Raw genomic sequence first — 22672 nt, forward strand, 5'->3', positions numbered from 1 at the left:
ACAGGAAAAATTTAAAAGGATATATACATTGCTTTTAATGATTATGCATGCATGAATTTTTAAGAACTGAAACTGTACATGTAAGAGTAACATGTGTGGTGAGGGAGGAGCAGCTAGCAGGCCCAGTGGGAGTGTAGCATGGAAGTCCAGTCAGGCAGGTAGGACACCGGGCTTTTATTTGGCATTAACAGTAAGAAGTCGATAGTGGAAAGTTCTCCACGGCTCTAGACAATCCGGCCATACATGTCCCGGGGTCAGGTAGATGTCTGCACCCGCCCGTTACAAGGTCTTTCTGATATCAGGTGAGAAGAGAGCAGCATGCTCTTCTGCACTGGCTGCAGACAGTCCAGTGTAAGGGTCTCCCCTGCTACCACAATAGTGTAAAGACACCCCCTAGCGGTGCAGTGCCATAATGACAGTTGTTACACAGTGCCAAAACTGTAACGTGGGTTTGTTTGTTTTTTAATATGAACAACTTAAATCTTTGGTTTTAAATTCCACTTTCTCATTTTTGAAAATGAAAAAGTAAAATAAGAAAAAGGAGGGAACAACAAAAAAAGTAGCATCTGTACACATAACTGCGATGCATTTTTTTGAACATTTGTGTGTTTCTTTTTCGTTTAGAGTTAACCTCATTTTACCTGAACTCCCTTTACATCGCATTGGTATCTTTGTATGTGACAGAGAGACATATTTCTGATAACAAATGTCATACTCATGCATGCTCATTAAAAAAAAAAAAAAAAAGCTCAACAAAAACAGCACAGCAGTACGAGAAGACTGGAGAGACAGCTGTGATCTTATTAGTCCACCGGCTCAGGGAGGTCCTGGTAGCTGTGGACCTGTGGATCGTACTGACTAATCTCAAATTGTTCACGGTTGAGCTCAGCGTATTCTACCGAACCCTGCAGACACACAAGCAAAGACAATAAAGATTCTGATTATTAAATACACAACACAAAGCAGTATTTGATCGTGGCTGCAAATAAGATATGATACTTTCAAATCTGATTTTATGTTTTATGCTTATGTGGATTTTATGCATCATAACAGATGCCAAAAGCAAAAACTGCAAATTGTCTACCAAATATTCTGACCTGAGCAAACCAAATCTGCTATCCAGAACACACAACAATGAGAAATTAGCCACTTTTAGACAGTGATGTCACATCCTCAGTTTATTCTTCAAATTCCCCAGTTTAACCGCCTTGAGCACCATTTAAGGACAAATAGCGCGGCCATCAGTGGTATGTTTAGAGCTCAGTGGGAGACAGTATGTTGGCTGAGATGGGATTGAAGGTAATTTGACTGGACCGCAGCGCCTGATCTGACTGCCTGATAGGGAAGGAAGCCCCGGCCCAAATGCTTTTGTTCTCGTCTGGAAACTTTGACAGCCGTTTCCCTCTCTCTGGATTATCGGCCTGCAGAGGGTCACCGAGAGCAGAAGGATACATTACATGAGTTACTATATAAAACTGTGGTGACTATTTTACCCACTGGCAGAAAAATACAAGTGTGCAATAAAATGAAGATAAACTTATACTGCTTCTCATCTTGTGTCACTTCCAGAAGAAGATAAAAGCATGAATCATTCATTAATGCATAAAAATATACAGCACCAGTACTAATCATCACTCCACAGGTGCTTATGCATGATTCAACTGACGAGCTGTACCCGCCATTATCATGAACTCATACACTCAGTGTGCAATACTGAGGCTTTTAACACTTGAATGTAACAAGTGAAGTAAATACATTCAATGCATTTATAACTCATAATACCTCATCAAATTTAGATGCAATCTTAAGAAGATTACGGATGCATTAATCCGTGTGTGATACTGAGGAAGTGAAGAGGTTAAAACTCCAGCAGCACTTTTATAGAAGTATTTAATTGTTTGACTGAAGTGCTTCAGGGCCGTCATAAAAATAGAAAAGAACAAGTCATATACGTCCTCTGCCATATCTAAGGATGGGCTGGGCATCTACAGCAGTCATGTGGCTTCAGGCCATGGAAAGGGGTCCAATAGAAAACCTGGGTGGCACCATTTTGTTCCGTAAATCGTTGAAGTGCAACTGAAGCATGCTGTTGAAGTTTTGCACCACTTGAAGTTGATAGGTCTGCTTCCAAAGGCTCCCAAAGGCCACCCAGACTCAGTGGCAGATCCATGTATGACATAGCAAATCTATTTAAAATGATTTTGCCTCGTGATGATTCTGGTGAAGGCGACAAGCTAAAACACCTCAGCTCATACACATGACAAGTCTCCAGACTTCATCATCTCATCTGTGCACCTTGGAAGCAGGTGCCAGAAACTTCTATGTTTTTATATTCCTGAGCGTATAAAGTACAGTAAACACAATGGATGTTTCTGGAAATGACGTGATGTACAAGACTGAAGGAACTCCTGTTATCAAATTAAACATGGACTCTGCTTTTGAAAACACTAAAAAAAACACGAGATTACTGTTACATGTCTTGTATTTGTCTTGCTATGATAACTGGGACATGCTCCAGCCTATCACAACCTTGATAAGGATAAGAGGAAGAGAATCAATGGATGGGTGGATGTCATGTATTTGTATACTAATATAAGGGCGTATAAACAGGTCACAGGCAGTAATAAAAAGTGAAACATGTGCTCTCTTGCCAACAATCCCACCAAAGACGTCTGAAGACGAGTGTGACTGTGCAGATAATTACTCACATAGTCGGGGGGATCAGCAGCACCTGCAGGAAATAGTATCAGTGGTTAAATGTGCATTGGTTGGGTGTGTACACTGCTCAGTCACTGGCTGACCTCAGCGTCATTCATTAGTCATTTGGCAGTTATGTTGACCTGGGTGACCTTGCTGACTCATTCGTTCTTCCTCTGCAAAAGCCTTTGTTTCAGCCTATAAGTTCAGTCTCAGTCATCCAAATCGATATCTACCACATTCTCTCTTTTAAAGATTCTTCTCTCATCGTCTTTTATCAGTGCTGGACAGGAAACATTAGGACTCCGATGGACTTCTTGATAGAGACATGCAGCGTCTGGCTGCTGTTCTAATAACAGGAAGTCCCTGCCAGTAGTAACAGGATATGGTCATGGTTGTGTAGCTGGAAGGGGTAAGTTGTCTTTCTATGAGTAATGGAAGTTTTTAATCTTCAAATGATATTTGGTTAGATCTGAAGTGTCTCTGATAAAATCAGACTGCAGGTTTTAAAGCTGCATTATCTCATTATTTGTCACTCAGAAGCAGCACAACCAGATAATAAGCTTATATGATTAAACAATCAATAGGCTGATAACCAAAGCCTAATTATATAGACTCAGAACAACACTGGCTTTCATTGGGAGGTTTCCATACTACAGAGGACCAGAACTGCAGGTCTTTACAATACTGATATTTTTCGTTTTTAATTTGTATGTATGTTTAATGAATGTCTGGATTTATTTATCCCACAATTTCCACATATATTTATTCACATTTTTGTGTTTTTGTAACAATTTTTTGTATTTTCCCCAAATTTTGTGGAAAACCCTAACAACAAAAGCAAGCAGAACAAAGAAAGAGCAGACTGTCAACTGATATCAGCTGAAGAGTAAAATTATTGTTTGTGTCAGTAGAGTCTGAGAGCAACAATAAAACAGTGAACATATTATTCATAATACAGCACAGGCCTAATTTAAATGTTTAAAATTTTTTGATGGCTCCATTTTTTAAAGGCAACTAAAATATTGTAAATATCTCAAATTAATTAACTCTTACATTAATTATTATTTACGGTGGATATTCTGGCATATCATTCTTTAGTATGTGCTTATTATTCTTTATGTACCTATTATTTATTTGATGTTGGCAGTTTTAGCCCTCCATATCACAAACTCTTAAGGAAGACATCAGACTGCTGAGCAGCACCATTGTGAAACTAACTTTCTGAATAGTTTCTCACAGATTAAGTTAAGCAGTGTGAGAGAGGTTCATCTGTGGATGGTGAGATGGTGAAAATAAAAAATAAATAAATTGCTGTTCAAATTTTAGCCTACTGCCTGATAACATTTAGAGAAAAACACATATTAGTGGGATAAAATGCCTTTTCATTTTATTAAGAATACATCGACTGTCTCACAGCGAGAGTCCTTTCTAACAAAAAACTGAAGTGACAAAAACTCATTTTCCATGACAGATGGTTCTGCTGTTTTTCATCTGAGAATGAACAAATCCATCAAATTTGAATAAACATCTACTTAATTATAAATAATTATAGGGGCAAATTAAACATAATTTTTTTTTAATGAAATAGGTTTTTCCAGTTTTCCATATTCACTTTCAAAAGCAGCTTATCTGAGCTGGTTAGGAAACCAAAACAATGAGCTGAAAGATGCTAAAACAGTTTCAAAAGCTGAAGCAAACTGAAAAGTTTGGTAAAAAAATAAAAATAAACCCCTTTGTAGTTATATAAACAAATCTAAAGTTAAAATGTAAAATCATAATTACAAAAATAAATAACGAGAGCTGCTTCAAAGATCAAACTCACCATTTGGAGAGTTTTGGAGCTCACTGTAAACTGTGTCTGTGCCTTTTCTCAGTGGAACTGTTAAAGTCAAAAGAAACACATTAGTCTGCCTGAGCATCAAAAGACAAACTTTAGCAGATACTGTCTCTGTGATCTATAAATAGGCAGGTTATGTCACACTCCAACTGCCATCTCAGGTCCGATGGGACCTTGAGCACAAGACCACGAGGAAGAAGAAGAAGCAGAAATCACTCTGGCGTTTAGTTAAACCCTTCCTGTTTATAAGGTCTGCAATGATTGTGGAAATCCCAGCAGTTATCTCTGCATTTACAGCAACCTGGAGATGTATTAATTATGGGTAATTAGACCCCTCCTAGTACGCGTTGGTTGCTCTTATCAACTATAAAGGAAGTGCATAAAGCGGTGAAAATGACTTTTTTCAGGAGGTTTGGGGAAACTGCGAAGAAAGGAACAAGGACAGACCAACAAAAGGTTTAAAAAACATTTTGTGTAAAGCTGCATATTATTATATATTAAGCCATTTATTTATTATTTACTTATTTTCTCTATTTGTTATTGTATTTATTTCACCCCTCTTTTCCCTCTTCATTCACATCGCACACAATAGCTTCCTAATATTCCTGACGACCGGCCTTGTTTCTATAAGTATTGTATGCCTAAGTCTGTGTCCTAATGTGTCTTCTCGCACAGTTGTTTCATTTTTTAAAATAAATACTGGATTATTTCCCTTCTGTGTTCGTGCACTGCTGACCTCTGGCAGGATCTGTTGACCGGGCGTGCACCACCTCCGTGTACTCCACGTTAGGCTCGTTGGACACCTCGCTGATCTCATCATCGCTTTCTGCACCAATAAAAAAATCTTTAACACACTGAACTCATATGATTGTTGGGTTTTTCTCTGTATCTATGAAGCGCCTTGAGGCGACTTTTGTTGTGATTTGGCGCTATATAAATAAAATTGAATTGAATTGAATTGAATTGAACTATTTCACTTTCATCTTGCAATGCTATAGCTATGAAGCCAGGCTGGAAAAAAGCTGTGGTATAAATCTGGAGGATGGCTACACAATTCCAGCTACTCCCAACTACACCAGGAAAACCTACTTTGTAAGGCTTAAATTCCTTTGAGAGGTACATTTTTAGTAGAAGGATCATCTGACCACGTGACCTTCTTCTTCTTTTTTTTCTAGAATAAATTCTGCACTTTAGAGCAGGGGTCTCGAACTCCAGGCCTCGAGGGCCGGTGTCCTGTAGGGTTTACATGTGTCCTTGATCCAAAACAGCTGATTCAAATGGCTAAATTACCTCCTCAACATGTCTCGAAGTTCTCCAGAGGCCTGGTAATGAACTAATTATTTGATCCAGGTGTGTTGACCCAGGGCACGATCTAAAACCTGCAGGACAGGCCTGGAGTTCGAGACCCCTGCTTTGGAGAAACCATGCAAAGTATAATGGTGTGGGTTTAAATTTGGATTTTTATTTTTTTAATTCGTGTTATTGTTTCAGGCCTCATAGCTTCAGAAGAATGTGGGATATCCACATAAAATGTTCAGGGCTGAAAAACAGATGTAAGCTCTGTTCAGAGCTGCAACCAAATCATTTTCACACCATGTGTCACAATCAGTCTTTTTTATAAACTTCATAATGGACAGCTGTCATAAAGTGAGACAAAAAGGGTAAATCCAGGACAGCTCATTAAATTTGCTGAAGTTATTTTAAAAAAGAATAAGCTGTTTCTGAGGGGGTCAGGTGGGAACTTTCTCTCTAAATTTAACTCATTTTAAATGAAATCATGTCAGAGCATTAAACAGTGATGATGTTCGTATCTCATCTCACCTGTTTCAGGTTTCCGTTTACTCCACACGCTGACTTCAGCTCTGTCCACCTTCACTGTAAAGCAGACAGGCAGATTGATTGACTGCTTAATTGATTACAGGTTATTAGTCATCCGCCAAAATTAAAGTAACAAAAAATGTGCACCAGTAAGAATAAAAAAACATACCTTAATAGGTAACTAGTAGTAAACGCTTACATTACATAACCACAGGTGTGGTTCATTACTTTTTGATCTCCTTGTTGCTGTTGGGTGTGCGGCTGGTAGCCTCACACACAGAGTTACCAGCCTCCCCATCTAAGTCTTGTCAAGAATGAGAATAAATGCATTTCCCCAAATCTCCCTTCATGTTTTCACATGGTCAGAAGAGACAATGAGATAAACTTTTGGCGGCACACTCCCTCAGCTCGGCCCACTGGGGAGATTGAAACCGTAACAAAAGCAGCAGATTTTAGATTCTCATCTGGAGCACACAGAAATCTTTTACTGCTTCGTAAACAATAGGTTGTTAATTCAGCAGCGGCTGAAAAGCAAAAACAACTTCCCAGTTGGTAAACCAAAGCTTGTGTGATTAATTTCCTCCACCTACTGCACTCATTCAAACTTGCCTGGGCTGAAACAAAATAAGCTCCAACCCTCCTCACCAACACTGGTTTTTATCAGCAACGATCCCCGTGAGCGTGCTCTGCTCCAACATAGGAAGTCTCTTGCAGACTCCATTGTTTCAGTTTTTCAAGGAAGTCTCTGTTGCACACATTCTTTCTCAGATATTAATGTTGATTTTTTTTTTTGCCTTGGGTATAGGATAACCAAACACTATGCATGTATGATAATAATAAATATTATTCTTGGACATTTTTACACAAATGTATCCTCAGATGAGCAGGAAAAAAGAAGTATAACGAATAAAGGGCACCAACACACCTCTAAATTAAACCATTATATTTATTCTACAAGTCTCTCTTCCAGTCAGAAAAGGGATCAACCAAAAGTATATACACACGTTTCCTGTGAGTATAATAAAGCGTATTTACAAATCAGCCCGATTTTAAAAATGCATTTGAGACAAGTAGAGCAAAGTAGAGTTGTAGTCGTGCAACTGCAGACAGACACAGTGAGCAAAGAAACAAACAGCCAGACACGATAATGTTTGGTATAAATTCAGAGGCCATTTAGGTGGCAGGAGGAGGGGAGAGGGAGCAGTGAGTGTAGTTTTTTAGCCTCCTTTGTAGTGAGAAAATATCTGTCTATAATGTCCTAAAAAATTAGCATTATTAACAGGATTACTTTTGCTCGTATTCATCCTGAAATGTCTTTCTGTGAACTTCCTTTTCCTTCAGAGTAAGTAAACATTGCATCAATGTCCCTCCGCCCACTGCTGGGGCATCTCTACACTGTGGCTGGGATACTGTAGCTGCTCCTGTTGCTGATGTCAGCAGGTACCGACGCCACGCTATGTCGCGTCCCATTGGTCACTCTCCCCTCCTTGCCATCAAAGAAAGACACTGCGTCTGGAAGAAGATGATAACGGGCGCGCTGAGCAGTTTGCAACAAGTGTGACAATCAGTGCCCTGCCATGTGACTTCACTATCACCCAGCATGCACCTAAGGCTGTTTACTTCCTGCAGCAAAATCCTACATTTCCTGCCTCTGCTTAGACACAAACATTTCCAACTAAAATACTAAAAACAGTGACAGCAAAGACAGACAACACACTCAAACATGTGAACATGAACAGAAGGGCAACACAGACTGTACCACAAACAAAAGGTAACCAGGTCTCCTTTGCAGGAGCCATGCATGCATAGTAGAACATGGATCATTGGGGGGTGTGGGTTACATGCTGCAGGCTACGATTGTGCGAGTGAGGGGAAGGATTATTGGATGGTAGCATAATGACTAATGAGGCCAGTTAGTGACACACAGGAGAAAAGTAAAACCAATCTACCTGTGGCTGCATTATAAACGTCTGTGTCGTGGGTTAGATTCACTGTTAAAGGGTCATCTGATTTAGGGCTCGAAGGCTTTCTGAGAAATGGTGAAAATAAAGTTAGCTCAGGCAGCAGTGAATTCAAAAAGAAATCAAACAAATTCCACTAATCACCATAGCAACATACATAAAAACAAAACTATAGAGGTGGTTCTGCATGTTGTGGTCATTTGTTCTCTAGCTTACAGCCTGCTTCTTGCCTGCACATGTTTTGTTTATAAAAATCAACCATGCCTGAATAAGCAGATTTAATAAGAGTAATTGAAAAAAATTGACTTTTTGGAAAACTGGCTAAAACAAAAACCCAAAACAAAGCGCAGGATATGTGCTGTGATTGTTTAAGCTCGTAGTTTCATTCATTTTCTACCAGGGTTTATAGTATTGGTGTTTTTTAATTAACAGTTAGTGTATTTGTGATTTCTTTTAAACATAGACCAGAATAATAAAGCACGTGCTGTATTAGATGTTTGTATGATGGCTTATTACAGCCGATGTAGGTAGGGTACTATTCAGAGATAAGGATATTCTTGGACATTAAAGGCGATCTATTACACTCTTCCTCATTATCCTCATCAATATCATTATTGATGTTCATGTGAAACATAGCCAGATTTTCAAATAGTAAGGTCAGTCTCTGTCCAGGTAATTTTCAGATTCAATGCTGTGGGTGTGAGCACAGAAGCCACACCCACCTGCTGTTTAAATCTTCTATTTTCGAGGAGCAGCCAATCAGAAGACGGTTGAATTTAAGAAGGAGGAGTTGAAGAAGCTTGCTTCAGACAAACAAAAGATCTCCTTTAAACTTTGTAACACATGATCTTTTTGTTATTTTAACCACACTAATATGCACAACAACCAGTATAGTTCTTTAGAGACACCAAACACTACTACAGGACCCGAGCCATGAGCGAATAAAACTAACATCTGCAATATCTGTGACATTCAGAGGAAGCAAGTATTCATGATAACTCACACCGACAGTTCAGCAGCTGCTTCTCTTCTATCTACAATAAGAGAGGACAAGTGAGGGGAGCAGAGGGAAAAAGGCGAAGGACGGTTGGTTGTCATACATAGACAACAGAGGCCTGAGTTGCTGGAGGATTGTAAGTCTCTCTACCTCTCTTAGATTTGATGTTCAGCATGCTCGCCACCAAGAGCAGAACTAACAGCAGCAGCAGCAGCAGACAGGCCACGACAATCAACCCTTTTTTCCACGGTGCCATGAATACTGTAGAGAGACACAGATGGGAGGTGAAGTCAGTAACACAAAAGAACATAAAAGGGAAAAAACAGCAGCTTATGAAGGAGAAGAAGGTGCTAAGATGGGGTTAAAGGTAGATGAATACAATGATCATTGTTTTTGTTTGTTTGTTTGGAAACCTTCCACGTTTAAACCGTTCCTCTTTCTAAGCATTACAGGAGATGGAAATGTGCGTTTGCAGGACAGTCAGTGTGTGCAGTCTGAAATATCCATCTGCAGATCTGGAGACATCTTTGTCAGCTTTTACTATCATCAAGTCAAAATTCAGAATACATGCCCCAAAATGTTTTTTATAATGTATTCAGTTACATTACTCAATGAGAGTAGCGTATTCTGAATACTTTGGATTACTTAATATATTATCAAGCTTTTTACATCTACATTAATGTACTATTGCTGTGTGATTTATTACTTTTACCAATACCAACTAGATCTTGAAATCTTAATATAGATGTGTAACAGTAGGTGGACATTAGGTAAGGCTGCACTTTTTGCAGCGATCCCGTGTAGAAAACTATTCCGCGCATATATAAATCAGGTCCGCGGCTCCGAACCACAGTAAAGGGACCTCTGGCTAATGCTTCATGTTCCATGTCGGGCTCGTAACCAAAAACTAGCTCTACTTTGTTGTCTGGGTCAACTTTGCTAGCGAGAGACAGAGAGAGGCGAAGAAAAGCTGCTCCAACAGAACTTATTGTTTCGGAGGAAAACACGAACACAGTGTACAGTTAAGTCTTGATAACTCACTTACAACTGGGCTGCACTGCCCATGAGACTACATTCTTTAGGGCTATGCCTGTAACACTCTGCCTATTGCCTTCATATTAAATAATTGTTTGAGCAATAATTTAAAAAAATATTTCATTACATCATTATACGGGCCGCAAGTAGAGGTGACATGGGCCCCGAGATTGGACTCAGGCACTCTGTTATTGCGTGTTTTGTTTCCACCGGCGTGGAATTACCAAAAATAGAGAGGAGACAGCCTAACATATGAAACAGGAAAAGACCGCCGTGTAATCCCTTTATTTCAACAAAGTAACTGTATTCTGAATACCACCTTTTAAATGGTAAATAAAGTTACTCATATTTTGTATTTTAAATATGTAACGCCGATACATGTATTCCGTTACTCCCCAACACTGTCTGGGACAGAACATGTGCTAAACTAACTGGCTAAAGTCATAGTGAATCCATCCACCTTAGCTGCCTTTCTGTCCTACTGGCTACTTGTGGTATTGCAATGCAAAATAAATTTCCTGCAGGACTGAAGACTTGGTTAGACTGAAGAAAAGGTCGTGGTTTGGGGCTGTTTCTGACATTGAAATAAAATACTGTACGACCAATAAGAGCAGGGTGATGCCTGCTGAGCTCAGTCTCACCTTGTACATTTACGTTCTCACTTCTGACCTTGTTGGCGCCGTTGGAAGCCTCACAGTAGTACTCGTCACTGTCATTTTTGGAGACTGGTTTTATCTCCAAGTTTGAGTAGGTCTCTGTGGTGGTGTTGGTTTGCAACGGTACTACACTGCCGGTTCGGTACCACTTAAAGGTGACTGGCCCTGTGCCATTAACACTACATATGAAATTGAGTTCTTCTCCCTCTGAGATTTGTAGTGAAGAAGGGATGACGGCCAGAGTCATTTGGCTCAAAGGCACTGGGAGAACAAAACATGGAAGCAAAGAGGTGAGATTAGGCAGCATTGTAAAGTTTTACTTTGGCTTTAAAACAAGAACTTAAGCTTACAGTGTTTACAGTGGTTTTTGTGCAGATTAAACAGGAAGGACACCGTTTCTTGTTGTAAATGTAACTAAAAGTTTGAACAGGATGCAAGTTCAAACTGTGTGTGTACTGATTTGAAGAGATACACACTATCTCTTCAAATACACACACAATAGAGTTAGGGTTGGGTGGTCCTTTCATGTTATACCGCTTAATGCCAAAAGGTGTTGCAGTGAGTAAATGCGAGCTTCAATTAACCAGACAAATCATTAACAATAAGTTCTTATTTACAATGTCACCCCGAGCAAAGCTTCTCGAGAAAATAGAGGTGGAATTAACGATAAACGTTCAAAGTTAAAAATCGAATGAATCCAAAAACATCTTAATGTGCCCACTTTTAAAACACTGCCACCTGGTGGTCAAAGTGATATTTTACAGAGGACAAAATTCCCTTTAAAGACAGAGCCAGGCTAGCTCTTTCTGTTGGTTTCCACCCTTTATCCCAAATGTTCTACATATATTCTCATCTCTCATCTTTTATTTTAAAAAAAATGTAAAGAAACGAACAAAAAAAATCAGTTAGGCTTAAATATTTACCGATGACATTCACGCTGAGGTGTTGACTGGAGCCAGTTTTGTTGGAATGGAGACTATTCTTCGCCTCACACCTGTACTGTCTTTCACCAGGCTCATTGATGACATCCATAAAGACAGCTTGTCGATTTTGCTCTCGGATGACTTTTGTGCCCACTTGGACGTTATCCTTAAACAGGGTGTAGTTTATCGGCAGGCTGCCATTCGACTGACACAAGATGGTGAAGCTCTTTTTCAGGATCACCTTGTCCTCAATTGAAATCTTTAGAGCAGAGACATGAACTACAGAGGAGAAACAGAGCACAGACTTTATGAACTGAAAAAGTAAAACAAAAGTTGCTGCTGAAGGCTTAAATAGTGGCTATTTGTGTCATAGTGTAGAAACATAAATTATTCACAATTTAATGAAAGTCTCCTTGCTGATTAAAAGGTGATTTTTAATTTTGTGAACCTGAATGGTTGTTTGTGTTTTTGTGTTAGCCCTTTGTTGGACTAGCAGCCTGTTTGATAACTGGGCCCAACTCCAGCTATCAAACTGGATACGACGATGTTGTAATAATACTAAGAAAGGAAGAATTTTTTTTATCAGCTTTTATTAAGAGCTATGACTGCAATAAAACAATATTTTTAAATGACTGTTTTCGGTTCATTTTCATGTCTCAGAATGGGTTTGCCGATTTACACACTGGTAGTTTTTATTGCTTAAAATCTAAATTGAATTTTAGTTACTGTCAGTGTGGTTAAATTTGTAAAAACAGCAAAATAAGGAGATTTTGATGCATCCGGTTATTCACAGTGAAATAAATACAAAATCGTGAGCCAGCCGCCTCCACTAACTGCCATGGTTAGCTGAAGACAAACAGCTGGATTACAATCAATCACAGTAAACTCTGATTCATTTTTGATTTTTTTTTTTTTAAATGATACACAGCAAACGTTTCCTGACAATTTCTACATTTCAGATTTCTCAGATTTTTTTCCCCCTGAAGTATATTTTATATTTTATTTTCAAGTCAGGTTTCATAGCCAAGATTCTTGGTTCTAGTTTCCAGTGTTACCATTATTATTATTCCATTATTATCCTTTGGCATTATTGCCTTGATGGAGTAATGTGAAAACAGAGAAAACAGTTCTCCTGGGTGATGGTGGCGAGTCACAGGTTTGCCAGCTTGGAGAACGCAGCTCATGTCCTGTTCGGGAGTTTTATGTTGAGAACTTACTTAGGTTCAGGCATTAGGTTTAACAAAAGGCTTGGTTTAGTACCTCACACATTGAAAAACAAGGCTTTCTCTGTGCATTTAAATGGTCCTTAACATTGTCCTTAAGTGATGATTTAGGAGTAACTGATCTGTCTAAACTACGAGTGTCAGGCAGCGATTTGACAAAAGTATCTGATGCCATGGGAATAAGCGTAGTCTATTAAATTGGCGATGCACTTTATTATTTTTATTTGTTCATTTATTTAAGCAGCTAGTAGCTTTTGTTTTGTTTTTTTACTGAAATTTGATTTCTCTTAATTCAGGTGATAACTGATAACTGTAATACAAGAGCTGGGCCAGCACCAATGTAGAAGGAGTCCTATCATGACTTGTATGTAAAATGGACTTGACTGCACTGACATAACAATTTAGTCTGATGAACCATTAGACCACATTTACCAGGACTCACACATTGTCTCTGCACACATCACGCAAAGCTACTTGAAGACGAGGGACAACCTGCTATACTGCCTGTGCCACATGGACACATCAGTGCATTTAGAGATGAAGCTATTTATTGACACATTTATGCACTGAAGGACCAGAAGGGCATCAGTGTGCACTATACCCTGGACCCAAACAGAGATAAAGAAAACTCACCTTTAGGACGAATCATCAGGGTTTTGCTATCTTTCTTGATGCCTTTGGCTTCAGCTGAGCAGGTGTAGTTGAAATCATTCTGCAGGGCCTTCACATTAAATACTCCAGGTTTACCAGAGCTTGGTAAGTTTTTAGATGGATAAAGAGTGTACTCCAAATCCTCCCTGTTGATTCTTTGAGAGGCAAAACGATCACTGTTGCAGGTCAATGTCATAATTTGCCCTTGAAAGACTTCAGTGGGAGACATGGTGAGACTGGGCACTGAGAAGAGCTCTGTGGATAGGTTTACAAAACACACCAAGTCAGCGTCTAGATGGATACATTTTTGCAAACATTAATGCAGTAACACAAAAAATGCTTAAACTATTTTAAAAGACCATTAGTGTGCTAAAGTGCATATTATTATTACTGAAATAGCAAATGGCTACAAAGTTGCATTAATTGCACAGCCAAAGCACTAACATTAGGGCTTCATTAGGGGGTGGGGATAGCTCAGTAGGTAAGGTGGTGGCCCCATGATCGGATGGTGGGGGGTTTGAAACTCTACCCTGAGGTACCCCTGAGTAAGGTACTGCAGGGAGCAGTGTGTAGGGACGGTAATACAAGCACACTCAGTGAATGAATGAATTACTCATTCACTGAGTGAATGGGTTAAATGCAGATCAATAAAGTATACTTTATTATTCAAAATATTGAGTCCATGAACCAGTGGTCCTACAGCCATCCAAAAAATAAGCTTCAGATAACTGTTTACAGAGGTCATCTTTCCTGTGTCCACTTACCAACCACTGAAATCTTCTTCTCAGAGTATTTCTCCACATTTCTCACTACCACTCTGCAGTCAAATGTAAGCGCTTCAGAGGCCTTTGGTACTGCAACCATGTTGTGGTTTATTGTAGAGTTGCCAGTCCTGAGAAGCTTGGTGCCCTGGCTCAGGAATAGCTTGTAACCTTCAGAGCTGGAGTGAACATTTTTTGCACTACACGAGATGTTGAGGTGGTCTCCTTCATAGATTGTGGAGTCAGGGAAAATCTTCAGTTCTGGTGTAATAGAAAGCTCTGTGGAGACAAAATAAATGAAGCACTGAGGTGAGACCAGTGCTTTCAAAAAGCAGCACAGTTTCAAAATGCTACTGACCTTTGACTGAAACAGTGATGTTGTTGCTTTTTGTTGAAGGGAAGGTGTCCTCTGCTGTGCGGATCTTGTAGGAGCAGTGAATTTTGTGGATGTCAGCACCGCTTAACCTGAAAGTGGTCTTTGCTTGGTTGGAGAGTCCTTCCACCCTGCTTATCTGTTCATCATTATCGAAGAAGAAGAAGATGAAGGACCCTATTTCACCCGGAGCTATACAGGTGGCTTGTACCTCCTCCCCTTCATTAACAACGTTCGTATTAAGATGGAGAACTGGCTGCGAGAGTCCTGGAAACATAAACAGACAGATCTCCCACATGTACTTGGTATTGCATTCAAACACATCCACAGTGTCACACGAAGGTTAAAAAGATTTTTGATCATAATCTGATCTTGTTTTGTGCTTTTCTCTCTCTGCTCTCCTTTCTTCTCTTTTCCAGCCAATCGCAGCAGATGGCTGCCCGTCCCTGGCTGCGATTCTGCTGGAGATCTCTACCTGTTAAGAGAATTCTTCCACCTCAGTCTGGCCAATTTTGAGGATTTCTTCTCCAAGATTTTGGGTGCTTTCCCTTGGTGGGTGTACTGATTAGGTAACTTCTCCGGTGTCAAATTTGAGGTTAGTCTCTTTATGGAGATAGTTTTGCTGTATTGTGACCAATAATATAACAGAGATGTCAGAACTGGACAGAATTACCCCAGCAGTGATGTCACTAACAATGTCATAACTTGTGCTTTTGGACTGTTCTGCACCTGACAATTATTGTAAGCTGTTGTGCAGGACTGCTGGTACGGTCCACCAGATGGAAAGGCACGAGTGGGTCAGTTTTTAAAGCTTTAAGTACCAGCATAAATGGACATCACATTTCTTGTAAACAATGACCAATAGGTCCCCAATAACTGCGGCTTCAGGCTTCTGCTCTCCACACTAAAAGCACATATATATAATTTAAGATGATGTCAGGGCTGTTGGCGCATAGTTCTGAGCTTGATGTGAACTTCCCACAGCTGACCAGTGTGTAGGGAGAATATTGCAAGCATGTCAGTCATGTGTCATAAAACAGAAAGAAAATGCAAAATGTGTAAAAACTAATTTTTCTTTCATAAATTCATAAGTACATCCTCATGAATTCAAAAACTCTATCATAATCTGATAATACTGCAGCTTTGCATGAAAACAAACCCACCTTGTACGTTGAGTCTTTGCGCTTTGCTCAACTTGGTGTCGCCTTGGATGTCTAGCTTGCACTGATACAAGCCTGTGCTGAAGACTCTGGCATTGTGCAGCTGGTACACGAAGTCCTCAGAGGAGCCAATGGTCTTGGTGTACACTATCTTGTCATTCTTCAATATGGTGTACTCACGAATCAGCCCCTTGCCAGTACTCGTGCTCACTGTGGCATGGCATCTCAGAGTCACATTGGTCCCCGCAGTCACATCGTTCCTGGGCTCAATGATTAGCTCGACACTTTGAATTTTGAATTCTATGAAATGAGATTTAACAAAATCAGTTAGAACTCATTTATCCAACCATATATCCTCAGCCTTAAACTTTTAACCTCAAACCATTTTTATATTAATTTTACTCCTTTGAGAGTTCAGCCATGTTGAAGTGTACAGTGCAGTCCACTCTTCTTATTTTCTGTCACATATATATTGTGATGTAAGTTCATATTAAACACCAGAGTTCCAGATAATGAGCTTAGAGTATGAGCCAAAACTCAGGCTTCAGACAGTTTGTTCTACTATAAATAACTCTGAATTGAATTGACTTTAATTGAATTTGAAAGTAAATTCTACATATTACTTTATGAAGAACCTTATGTTACAGTTCACTACTATTTAGTTTTACAATATTTATGTTTTTCCTCAATGTATCTATCCCGAGCACATCATAGTATAGATATGCTTGGTGGATTTCTTGCTTTGCGTTACACAGTTATATGTTGTTATGTTTGTTTTGACTCAGGAGTGAGAGATTGTTAGTGTTTAGAACTCCCCGTGAAAACAAAACGTTTGATTATGTATTTGTTTTTTAGAAAAGGAGCAATTTTTTCTAAAAGGAGCTGAAATTTACAGGAGCTGTTAAGGAGAAATATTAAGCTTTAACCAAAGATACTCAGCTTGCTTTGCCATTTTTGCAAAAATGAGAGAAGTACAGCTAATAAACAGCAATTATGATCATATAGAAGAAACAGTAAAAGGTCCAGAATTTATCGTTCTTTGAAAATATTTTGAAAATCCTGAATTAGCATTGATATGAACAATATCAACTCAGGATTCCTCCTTATATAACAGATAAATTAACATTGACTTTGGGGGAATAATGACAGGTCTGTGTTAGTAACATGTCACATTTTAATCACAACACAACTGACTAATGATGAAGAAAATGGTTGGCTGTCTCTTATGAGGAAAAACAATCCTCTCCCCAGGGCTTCTGTGCAGTAGGTGCTTGATTTCTCACAAATGGGTTCATATTAAACTGAAACAATTCAGGTGGAGGGTGAAGCTCCAGAAACATTTGTAGCACATGTATTTCAGCTAATGGCCTTCATCAGGGTTACGATTATACTTAGGTGTCCCTGAAGGCACCATGGCAACACTTGGCTGAGGTAGCCAGAACATTTAGTCCATTTGTTCCAGGGAAGAAAAAGGAAATGAGTCTATTTGTCTTCTTGGTTGATTTAATCTATCATGATTCACAAGTTCACCGTTCATCACTGCGTCCTTTACTTTCATGCCACAGCCTAAGAACCGAGCAGTGACAGGTTGGGGGCTCGTCCGGGATGAGCTGCAAAAAAATGAAACTCTGCTTCTGGTTTCATTTGCTTTAAATTTTACAAACAAGAATGACAAACCTTTAAGCCTCTTTGTCCAGCTTCTGAGTCACAGTTCAATCACTTCCTATTTAAAATGGCACTCCCTGGAGGTCATTTTGCTGATATATTTTCAACAACTACAACAAAAACATCTTTAACAGCTGTCACAGTATCGAGTTTCGTGCTCAGGAAGCTGATGTTTTTCTGTGGAATGCCATCATACTGGTAGCTATGTCCTGGCTGGATGTGAGACTCATACAAGAGACAATGCAAAATACAAACAATTCATATTGTATGAGTGTAAAATTCTTGGGTGAAAAAACAAAGGTAGGTGACTCCTCCTCCCCCATTTTTTACTCACAAAACTGATAAGAATCACTTTGTAAACACTACAGGATCATACGTGTGCATTTTTGTATTTGCTCCTTTATTTCTGTCCTTGTGAAACACTCATTTTCTTTGTTTTGTTTAGTTTTGTGTGTGTAATCAGTTTTCTTTTAGTGATGCTTTTTAATTCTCAGCCCCTTTTTTCTGGTTTAATTACATCTGCCATCGTTTACACAGCAGCATGGGAAAGCTTTGATAATCACCGGAGTTAGTCCCAAAGCCATGACTCAGTTATGTTTCACAGGTAAAAACTAATGAGTCATTCTCAGGACACAGGTGTTCATGTTCGCAAATCTTTAGGGACAACACTTTGCATCCTAGTCTCATCTGCAACCAGAGAGGAAAAGACTTTTAAATTAACAACTGTGATTTTTTTCTGCAGGTAATGAGAAACAAAAAGCATCTGCACAGGTATGTTGAAGTCTCCCCACTAGATCACCATATGGTCAAGTATTAGAGACAACAGGCTGCTGCTGTGACTCAGAGTGTGTTGTTTAGAGGAAGTAAACAAACCCTGAGAAGGCAGGAAAAGCACTTTGTTAGACAAACAGCTACTTGGGGGACCTTTCACCATTTCAGGGTGTGATGAATCTGGAGCATGCCCAGCATCATTCAACAGGACTGGCAGAGCTGGTGATGAGAAAAAAGCATGCATGCAGGGCAGAGATCTGCTGCTGGTGCTCCATACAGATAGTGAGTCACAATACTGACATGTTGAGTTGGATATAACATCCTGCAGTACTAATTTTTCTTATATTTTACTACATAGAAAATAAAGAAATACTGTATGTTTTAATCCACAAAATATCTAAAAATTTTAATTCAGTTTTATTTAAATAGTCTGGTTTAAAACAACAGTTTTCGCTTCTATGATGTCGTACCTGTTCAAACAGTGGGAAGGAAGAACCTAAAATGAAGATATAACACATTTTGGGGTCAGCTTCAAAGAAAGGCAGGTGGGAGATCTGAGATCAAATGTGACATAATTGGATCCAAACTATAATGTGATATTTAAAACACCGGTATCATTTCCTAAATGTTGCCAATGGAAACAAAGGCAACAACATTTTAAGCAAAGTTTTAAAGATAAAGGACTTTTAATGAAAGGTTATTTGACCTTAAAGAGGAGGAATCAGGTCCAGCTGAGGATAAGAGGCGATATTTAGAATATAAATATAATTTAAATATAATATTATATTTAGAATCCCCATATATCGTATATGTTGTCAATACAAATAATCTCTCTGTATAGCATTATTATCACTTTGACCTAAAGATCAGTCTATTGCCTTTAAAAGAGAGGTCAGAGGTCAAATGTGACATGATATTTTAAATCTGTATATGGTACTTTCTACATGTTGACAATACATACCACACTTTTAAGAATCACAGTTTCTAAGTTATATGGCTTTTGGGCGCAGGACAACATGAGTAAAAGGATAAAAGAATAATTGAGTAATCAAAGTATTTAAATATGAGTACTGAAAAATATTAGAAGAGGAGAGCAAAAAAAATGAACCCTTTAGCTGATTTATTTTGTATAAAACATAAAAACATAATGTGCCGTATGGCAAGCAGTACATTTGAAAATGGACTGAATGGCTTTGTGAATATTGAGGCGAAATTATCATTGCAGAAACAATAAAAGACATAAAATCCAAAATGATGTAAAAACAGTTTTTCTCCCTTTGTGTGTAGGAAAACAGATACACACAGCCAGAAGCTCCTAAATGAGCTTTTTTCACTGGAAAGTGCAAAATACTATGTACATGTAAATCTGGAGATGAAAAGACTGAGATGTATTTAAAAAAACTGCACATTATAAGATGTATTTATTATTGTGTTTATTGTGTATTATGTATTTATTAGTACTGTATGTATTTATTTCCTACAATGTGTCTCGCCTGTACACCCAGCTGTGTGTGAAATTTGCTAAAAATGTACTTTAAATAAAAAAAACCCCCTTTTATGTCTTTATCTATCTATTCATTTAAGAGTGTAGTGTGTCTTGGCTATTGTCTTGTTAAATTATTTACCTCTCCTGATCTTTAACCTCCTAGGACCTGGCGTCCACATATGTGGACATCACATTTTGGGTTCTCCAGACCAAATTACTAAATTTTGCTCTACGCGGGCCTGATATCCACTCACGAGGACATTATGCTGCCTCTGTTTCATCAAAATTTAAAACGAATATCCTCATACGTGACTCTCATTTTTCTTAGGAACAAAAATCGGGTAAAAAAAAAAAAAAAAAAATCTGGTGATTCTTTGTTTTTACATTCATTGGGTCCCAATGTGACCAAATATCAAAGAGAAATTAAAAATGCATGTGGTGGAAGAGTTCGGGTCTTAGGAGGTTAAAACACTTTCATCAGACACAATCTGGAAAGAAGCGAATAAAACTGGTTATTTGTGTGTTTCTACTCGTACTGAGGACTTTAACACTATAAGACACTTGAATCTACACACTCTAGGTGGTTCTTATCGACCACACGAACACTCACATCAATGGATTCATCAGGCGCGATTTGAGGTTCAGCTTTTTTGCCCAGAACATTTCCACAAACACACCTAAGAAATGACCCAAAATGCCCAACAACTGCAAAAGCTACACCTGATTCAGAAAAATACATCAAACACATCCACAAAGCCACTTAAACCTGGGTTTTACTTCCAGTTTGGACCTGCTGATAACACACGCCTTGTGTCAGACGTGAATCTGCACAGCTGCACAGCTGATCCAAAGTGACTCATGCCTTCCATCACAAACCAACTTCAGAGTACAGGGAGGTGTGTGACAACGCTCGCCAACATGTTCCCAACGCTTTGTGTCGCAACTTTTCCACCATGGCAGAGACCAGAAATCTCTGATAACAACTCAGACTGTTTCCACAGTCTTAGTGGAAGATAGATGATTGACGCCAACCCAGTAAATGGAAAGTCAACAATAAGCTCAATGAAAACAGGCTCTTTCTGAGAGCCTGTTCAGCTCTTGTGTTTCCTGCAGATCAAGTCTAAGCATGGATTTACATCTCTCATTTAGCTTAAATGGTACTCACCTTGCTGTGTGTTCACCACGGTTGCTGAGTATAGGTCTTGGAAGAAATAAAGAATTTAAACCACAAAGTTAGAGACAATCATCAACTGTATCCTCAAATAAAAAAGTTTCTATATAAAATTAAAAGTGAGTATTCTCACAGATGGACAGGAGGGTGAGGATGAGCCGTTGTGGGAGGCCCATGCTGTCTTAGGAACGCTGCTGGCTGTCCTGGAGGTTAACAAGCTTGTGGCAAAGCTGGCTGCTGGTGTGGTCGTGTGGCTGGTCAGGATCTGGGAGGCGGGAGCGGGACATTAACGTGGTGCTTTAGCTCAGCCGCTCATTGGTAAGGCAGTGACGACGGTTATCACACCAAGCAGTCATCGGCTTGGCTTAATTTGACAGGAAGTGAGTGTTGTTTCCTCAGGATGTTCAAACCGCCCCGGCCTTTGCTGTTGTGGAATGTTCTCCTCTGGCCTCCTCTGTGTCTCTGTGTGTGAAATAGTAGCCACAATAATGCTGAATAGCATGGGGTGCAGAAGTGAGGCCTTTGACCTCTGACCTGGCCATGCAGGTAGGGAGAAGAAGACGAGTACAACATTCTTTGCATAGAGAAGCCGTTTCCTGATGGGAAGATGCTTGGCTCAGCTGCTGAAAACAGTTTTCCCTGACATAAATCTGAGCACAGCTCTTACAGGACACATGGAGATGGAAATATTCCCACTACTTTGTTTGGTCTGTGATGTGGTAAAATAATTCCAGAGCAAAATCAACCACAAAGTATTCAATTCTAAATGAACAGATTATAATTGAAGTAAAAGACCTAAAAATATACCTGTGTTTAATTTTAGTTTACTATTAGCTTATTTAAAATTACATAAAACTGTAAAGTGCTTTCCAAAGTTGGAAATCATATGGACAATTAGCTATAAAGGTGAATTAAGTTCTCAGGTAAATAAAACGCTATAAAAACAATAGTAAGGTCAAACTGAACCATGGGAGCGTTTAATATTTAGAGAAAAAAAACTGGCAAATTAATATTGAAGAAATTATCCAAAATTAAAATACGTTTTCAAGAATTAAAAACTTCCGAAAAACATTGTTTCTTCTTCTGTTAAGGAACCACATCAGCCTCGTCCCTGGACAGACCCCACCCGTAAACAAAGACTAAATGATTCCAGAGGCATTCGAGTGACGTCTGGAGGGACTTGACACAAAAACGTCTGAACGGGTCCAGCTCACTCACGTGTCTCTTCTGAGCCAACATCAGGAGGATTTCCTCAGTGAATCTTGATTTGATGAGGTCACCCACTGTAGTGAGGTCGGTCCAGACTTGCAAAGTGAAGGCTTTGTCTTCATTTTCAGGGTTAAAAAATTATTACTATAATGAATTAAAGTTATAGACAACACAGTGATGATAAAACATACTATAAAGAACAAAAAGAAAATGCAGCTGTGAAATAACCACAGGCCTCAAACCTACTTATCTGCAGTAACCTACCACATGCTTTT

At 39.1% G+C, this 22672-nt stretch overlaps 1 protein-coding gene across 7 annotated transcripts; it reads right to left on the reverse strand.

The window, feature by feature from the left end:
* Positions 1-159: 159 nt before the first annotated feature.
* Positions 160-21505, reverse strand: pecam1b (platelet and endothelial cell adhesion molecule 1b). 7 transcript variants are annotated; one of them, XM_080879323.1, is made up of 16 exons: positions 21322-21505; positions 21183-21218; positions 16099-16395; positions 14921-15202; positions 14566-14841; positions 13784-14056; positions 11928-12206; positions 10990-11265; positions 9464-9574; positions 9320-9350; positions 8305-8384; positions 6359-6412; positions 5274-5363; positions 4523-4579; positions 2709-2731; positions 160-905 (listed from the first exon to the last, which is right to left on the reverse strand). In XM_080879323.1, the coding sequence occupies exons 1-16, from the start codon at positions 21362-21364 to the stop codon at positions 804-806; spliced, it is 2310 nt and encodes a 769-aa protein (XP_080735449.1). In that variant the 5' UTR covers positions 21365-21505; the 3' UTR covers positions 160-803. The 7 variants fall into 7 exon arrangements, 6 of the variants coding, with proteins under 6 accessions (XP_080735449.1, XP_080735450.1, XP_080735454.1 ...); XM_080879324.1 differs by lacking the exons at positions 8305-8384; positions 9320-9350; XR_013971292.1 differs by lacking the exons at positions 160-905; positions 2709-2731; positions 4523-4579 and having other exon boundaries at positions 5288-5363; positions 8305-8380; positions 21322-21504.
* Positions 21506-22672: the final 1167 nt, after the last annotated feature.

Source organism: Rhamphochromis sp. 'chilingali' (assembly GCF_963969265.1).
Source record: "Rhamphochromis sp. 'chilingali' genome assembly, chromosome: 4".
Lineage (NCBI taxonomy): Eukaryota > Metazoa > Chordata > Actinopteri > Cichliformes > Cichlidae > Rhamphochromis > Rhamphochromis sp. 'chilingali'.

Bases quoted from the DNA above. Each gene is read 5' to 3' on its own strand.
- pecam1b (XM_080879323.1), bottom strand. From the start codon at position 21,364: ATGGGCCTCCCACAACGGCTCATCCTCACCCTCCTGTCCATCT. The intron at 21,219-21,321 runs GTGAGAATACTC...ATTTCTTCCAAG, and splicing joins CCTCACCCTCCTGTCCATCT to ACCTATACTCAGCAACCGTG. The intron at 15,203-16,098 runs GTGGGTTTGTTT...TTATGTTTCCAG, and splicing joins GCAAAGACTCAACGTACAAG to GACTCTCGCAGCCAGTTCTC.